The following is a 6,610-nucleotide window of genomic DNA, read 5'->3' as shown; positions in this document are numbered from 1 at the left end:
TTTTGAGACAGAGTCTCACTCTGTCAGCCAAGCTGGAGTGCACTGGTATGATCTCGGCTCACTGCAACCTCTGCCTCCAGGGTTCAAGCAATTCTCCTGCCTCAGCCTCCCGAGTAGCTGGGATTACAGGTGCACACCACCACGCCTGGCTAAATATTGTATTTTTAGTAGATGGGGTTTCCATGTTGGCCAGGATGGTCTCGAACTCCTGACCCCAAGAGATCCGCCCACCTCAGCCTCCCAAAGTGCTGGGATTACAGACGTGAACCACTGCGCCCAGCCTACTTCGATGAATTGATGCTTTAGCAAAGGGACTTCATTTGAGTAAAAGGAAGAGACAATATTCACAAAAATATTCAGTAGATGACACGAAACACGTAGACAGAGCAAGAATTGTGAAGCTGGTATTCCAAGGACTGAAGTTTAGGAAACAGTCTATTAATGGGAAAGCCCAATATAAGACCCTGAAATAAATCAGACCTGGACCCTGCCCTTAGGAATATGCAGGCTTCCCTTCCTCACCATCCTTCAGTCCACAGACACCACAATGACTTGTTCACAAGGGTACTTCAGAGACAGTGAATTACCGCCTAGTCACTTACTGACTTTGAAAAGTATTTAATATGAAGCATCTACTAAGGAAAAAGTCATCTTCCAGCTCCAAGTGAAGTAGAGCCACTTGCAACTCAGTAAAAATGTTGAGTTTGGTCAGGTGTGGCAGCTCACACCTATAATCCCAGCACTTTGGGAGGCCAAGGCAGGAGGATCACTTGAGCCCAGGAGTTCGAGACCAGCTTTGACAACATAGAGAGACCCTGTCTTTCAAAGAAAAAAAAAAGTTTTTTTTTTTGTTTGAGACGGAGTCTGGCTCTGTCGCCCAGGCTGGAGTGCAGTGGCCGGATCTCAGCTCACTGTAAGCTCCGCCTCCCGGGTTCCCGCCATTCTCCTGCCTCAGCCTCCCGAGTAGCTGGGACTACAGGCGCCCGCCACCTCACCCAGCTAGTTTTTTGAATTTTTTGGTAGAGACGGGGTTTCACCGTGTTAGCCAGGATGGTCTCGATCTCCTGACCTCGTGATCCGCCCATCTCGGCCTCCCAAAGTGCTGGGATTACAGGCTTGAGCCACCGCGCCCGGCCAAAAAAAATGTTGAGTTCGAGAAGTGAGTAGTGTTTATGAGACTGAACAGTGATCTCACAAGATTAGTTCTCCATTTCAGGTGACAACCCCTCCACACAATTTGGTCAGGACACACATGTTCCATAAGAACTGAACATGCAGGGCCAGCACAGTGGCTCCCACCTGTAATGCCACCACTTTGGGAGGTCAAGGCGGGTGGATCACTTGAGTTCAAGAGTTTGAGACCAGCCTGGCCAACATGGTGAAACCCCATCTCTACTAAAAATACAAAAAGTAGCTGGGCTTGGTGGTTCGCACCTGTAGGACCCAGCTATTCTGGAGGCTGAGGCAGAACCGCTTGAACCTAGGGCACTCGAGCCTGAGTGACAGAGCGAGACTCTGTCTCAAAAAAAAGAAGAACTGAACATTCACTCAAGTATTTAACAAGCATTTCCTTGTGAGCTAGACCTTGAAAGGGGCAAGACAATCACTGTCACCCAAAGGAGCTGCCTATCTCCCTGAAGAGACTTCTGCCATAACAGGAACTGCAAAGCCACCCCAGGTGGGTGCCCAGGACACAGGACACAGTGGTGCTAAAATAACAAAAGTGACTCCCCTTACCTGGCTGCTGAACTGGCGGCCACTGGCTGGATCTTTAGCAGCAACTAACGAAACACAAAACATTTTAGGTGAGCAATGGAACTCGTAGGCTTATTGTCATAGCTGAATATTCCAGGGTCTATGGCCTGAGCCTTTGTTTCCTTTAATGACAAAAATTAAAAGAAATTATAATCTCTTCTGATTATGGATTTTTTTGTTATTAATGCTTCATATCCCTTCAATTCTCAAACCAAAGGCCCTCAAGTTACCAAATGGCACTTTCAACTGCAACAAAGTTACCATAAAGGTCTCTGACCTTTGTCAGAGTGGCTTCATGTATGGCTCACACCTGTAAGCCCAACACTTGGGAGGCTGATGTGAAAGGACTGCTTGAGCCCAGGAGTTCAAGACCAGCCTGGGCAAAATCAGGGAGACCCCATCTCTACAAAAAATTTAAAAATTATCAGAACAAATGTCTCTGAGGAAGAGGGGATAAAATTTTTTTTTTATTAGCCAGGCATGGTGGTACATACCTGCAATCCCAACTACTTGGAAGGCTGAGGTAGGAAGATCACTTGAGCCCAGGAGGTGAGGTCACGGCTGCAATGGGCCACAATGTGTCTTTGCACTCCAGCCTGGGCAACCGTGTCTCAGAAAAAAAAAAAAAGTCCAGGCACAGTGGCTGACTCCTGTAATCCCAGCACTCTGGGAGTCCAAGGCAGGCAGATCACTTGAGACCAGGAGTTCAAGACCAACCTGACCAACATGGTGAAACCCCACCTCTACTAAAAATACAGAAATTAGCTGGGCTTGGTGGTATGCAACTGTAGTCCCAGCCACTCAGGAGGCTGGCTGAGGCTGAAGAATCGCTTGAACCTGGGAGGTGGAGGTTGCAGTGACCTGAGTTCACGCCACAGCACTTCAACCTGGGCGACAGAGTGACACTCGGTCTCAAAAAAAAAAAAAAAATACTCTAAATGATTACCAAAAAAGTAAGGATTGTGAAAGATGGAAAAGTAAGTTTTGGACTGGAATATCAATCAAACTTTACCTCACAGTATTTATGCATATATAAATACTCAAAATACCAACACACACACACAGGCACACAGTCCTTACTTGCAACCTGGTGCATTTCCTCCATACATGCTCTTATGACTGATCGGTAGTTTTTACTCACTCGAACCAATCTATAAAAAATGAAATAACACACAAGATGAGCCTGGAACATCTTGTAGTGCCACAAAAGAAGAAAACACTCAAATAAATGTAGAAATTTGCTGAAAGAAAGAGGCGAGCCATTGTGAAGGAGTCGTAACCTTCTGAAGCTGGAATAACTTGGGCAACAAAATAAAACGCCACAAAACAACCCATGGGCTAAAGTTAATATCCATAAACCCATACTGACATTAATTGTTGCAGATGAAATCTACTAGTCAGACCTTGTCTCAAAAAAATAGATACATAAAGTTATTTAATGGCGAGCCCAGTGGCTCAGGTCTGTAATCCCAGCACTTTGGGAGGTGAAAGCAGGCGGATCACCTGAGGTCAGGTGTTTGAGACCAGCCTGGCCAACCTGGTGAAACCTAGTCTCTACTAAAAATACAAAATCCCAGCTACTCAGGAGGCTGAGGCAGGAGAATCTCTTGAACCCGGGAGGCGGAGATTGCAGTGAGCCAAGATCATGTCATTGCACTCCAGCCTGGGCGAGACTCCACCTCAAAAATAAAAAATAAAATAAAAAATAAGACAGGGTCCCCTGCCATCAAGGAATTACAGGACTTTTGACGTGTTTTTTCCTAGAAGTGACAATAGATTTCTCAAACTCACCAATATTACCCACCAGAGTCCCTTAAAACCAATAATCAGGCCAGGTGCCGTGGCTCACGCCTATAATCCCAGCACTTTGGGAGGCTGAGGTGGGCAGATCACTTGAGGTCAGGAGTTCGAGACCGGCCCGGCCAACATGATGAAACCCTCTCTACTAAAAATGCAAAAATTAGCCAGGTGTGGTGGCACGCATACATGCTCTTATGACTGATCGGTAGTTTTTACTCACTCGAACCAATCTATAAAAAATGAAATAACAACCCATGGGCTAATCCCAACCTGTAATCCCAGCTATTCGGGAGGCTGAGGCAGGAGAATGGCTTGAACCCAGGAGGCAGAGGCTGCAGTGGGCCGAGACTGCCACTGCACTCCAGCCCAGGTGACGGAGTAAAAAAAAAAACAGGGCCCGGCCAGGCGCGGTGGCTCACGCCTGTAATCCCAGCACTTTGGCAGGCCAAGATGTGCGGATCACGAGGTCAGGAGATCGAGACCATCCTGGCTAACATGGTAAAACCTCGTCTCTACTAAAAATACAAAAAAATTAGCCAGGAGTAGTGGCGGGCGCCTGTAGTCCCAGCTGCTCGGGAGGCTGAGGCAGGAGAATGGCATGAACCTGGGAGGCAGAGCTTACAGTGAGCCGAGATCCCGCCACCGCACTCCAGCCTGGGTGACTGAGCAAGACTCCGTCTCAACAAAAAAAAAAAAGAAAAAAGAAAAAACAAAAAACAGGGCCAGGCATGGTGGCTCACGCCTGTAATCCCTGGGAGGCTAAGGCGGGTGGATCACGAGGTCAGGATATCGAGACCATCATGGCTAACACGGTGAAACCCCACCTCTACTGAAAATACAAAAAATTAGCCAGGCGTGATCGCGGGCACCTATAGCCCCAGCTACTCAGGAGGCTGAGGCAGGAGAATGGCATGAACCCAGGAGGCGGAGCCTGTAGTGAGCAGAGATCGCGCCACTGCACTCTAGCCTGGGCGACAACGTGAAACTCTGTCTTGAAAAAAACAGAAAAACAACCAATAATCACTCTCACACACACTCACACAGAAGTTGACCTGGGTCTTGTCCCGAATGATTCATTTGTGAAAAGCTTATCAAAGAAGTAATATACCAACACTGCCCATGCCCTAGCCATGTGAAGGGACGCTGACAAAAGTCTAATACAGGAGTTCTTAAACTCCAGTGTGCTGGAGATTTTAAGATCCAACCAGAGATTTTGATTTTGATGATCTGTGGTGGGTCCCAAAAGTCTACAATTTACAAGTACCACTCCGATAATGATGAAGTTATGAACTACAATTCAAGAAAATCCTAATCTATAAATACTACAAGAGTTTTCTGGTCTGTTGTCAGATAATGTCTCAGCCATAATTTTTAGAGACAAAACTGTTACATTAATTTTTAAATCTCCCAACAATGTGACCTCATTCAATGACTCTCACACGCTTGTGTGGCCTAAATTTTCTTCTTTAGAGGGTAAGTAAAATAGGAATGTAAATAAAGCTTGTCAAGACAGCCAATCAACAGCATTTGCATATTCCCGCTAAGTCTTCCCATCACTGCTAATGTACATTGTCCAGTACTAATGCCTCAACTAGAACCAGGAGTCTCTTATTTCTTTACGCAACCCTTAAAACACACAAAAAGACAACAATGTACTTCATTTGGCTTTCCATAGTGTAGAGTGGGCTTCAACACCAAACAGCAACCAACTTACTGAGATTTTCTGGATTTTCCAGTCAACTCTTCATCAATTCTCTGGAGGCCCAAAAAGATTCCATGGGATTCATTGAAGAGTTTTCTCAAGATTTGAGAGTAAACATCTACATCCTTATGGATGATATAGATAAAGGGGCAACTTGGCACCATCTCTGATTTTTCTGAAACAAAACAGGAAAAAAAAAAAAAATTTAACATCTATTATGATCATCCCCAAAAGTCAATCTACTCTAAAAAAAATGTTTTGTGGCCGGGCACGGTGGCACATGCCTATAAGCCCAGCACTCTGGGAGGCCAAGGTAGGCGGATCACGAGGTCAGGAGTTCGAGACCAGGCTGGCCAACACAGCAAAACCCTGTCTCTACTAAAAATACAAAAATTAGCTGGGTGTGGTGGCGCGTGCCTTCATTCCCAGCTACTCAGGAGGCTGAGGCAGGAGAATTGCTTTAACCGGGGAGGCAGAGGTGGCAGTGAGATCGCACCACTGCATTCCAGCCTCAACAGAGTGAGACTCCATCTCAAAAAAAAAAGAAAGAAAGAAAACAAATCAAATGTCAAGATTCCAGTTTTATCCTGCTACTGGAAGGAGACTGTATCAGGAAAAGAAAAAGATTCACATCCTATCCAATAGCTGATGGAACTTAGGAAAATCAAGCCAAGGACAAGCTATGTCACTCTCCAGCTCCATCTGTGCTTTGGATGCTAGCTCAGCCTACAGAACTATTATTCAGCTGAATCCATGCTGTCGACACAAAAGTGATGGCCAAGCATCTGCAAGGTTCACAATAAGGAAGCTACTGACGAATCTGGTCACTTTGGACAAAGAAAAACAGATAAAAAGCTTGACATTTTAAATATGAAGAAAATTTTTCATGAAAACTATTGTTAATTTTTTTCCAGGATTCAACATCTTCAAGATCTCAAAAATCAATGAAAATCTAAAATAGCTAACATTTCAAAAATAAAAATGCCAAAATGCAGCAGGATCACTTGAAGCCAGAAGTGTGAGACCAGCCTAGGCAACAAAACGAGACTCCCATCTCTACAAAAAAAAAAAAAAATTAGCTGGGTGTGGGGGCACGATGACCTGTAGTCCCAGCTACCAGGAAGACTGAGGCGGAGGATCACTTGAGCCCAGGAGGTAGAGGCTGCAGTGAGCCATGATCGCACTGTACTCCAGCCTGGGTGATATAACAAAACCCTGTTGTATCTTGAAAACAAAATAAAGAAAATTAAAATGGTACAAAACGGCCGGGCGCAGTGGCTCAAGCCTGTAATCCCAGCACTTTGGGAGGCCGAGACGGGCGGATCACGAGGTCAGGAGATCGAGACCATCCTG

The 6,610-nt window shown here is 45.6% G+C and overlaps 1 protein-coding gene across 3 annotated transcripts in view; it reads right to left on the bottom strand.

The window, feature by feature from the left end:
* The window catches only part of NUP85 (nucleoporin 85kDa), a 39,276-nt gene that overhangs the window by 27,488 nt on the left and 5,178 nt on the right, over positions 1-6,610 (bottom strand). The window contains exons 1-4 of one of the 3 annotated variants that reach the window (XM_011943637.1): positions 5,595-5,619; positions 5,270-5,435; positions 2,836-2,906; positions 1,738-1,781 (exon numbers count right to left, since the gene is read on the bottom strand). In XM_011943637.1, coding sequence (XP_011799027.1) covers positions 1,738-1,781; positions 2,836-2,906; positions 5,270-5,421 — 267 coding nt within the window. In that variant the 5' untranslated portion in view covers positions 5,422-5,435; positions 5,595-5,619. The other 2 variants (XM_011943563.1, XM_011943483.1) reach the window with 2 other exon arrangements.

This window comes from Colobus angolensis, unplaced genomic scaffold (assembly GCF_000951035.1).
Source record: "Colobus angolensis palliatus isolate OR3802 unplaced genomic scaffold, Cang.pa_1.0 Scaffold1, whole genome shotgun sequence".
Lineage (NCBI taxonomy): Eukaryota > Metazoa > Chordata > Mammalia > Primates > Cercopithecidae > Colobus > Colobus angolensis.
Note: the sequence above shows the minus strand (reverse complement) of the source record. Positions and strands in the feature narration are given on the sequence as shown.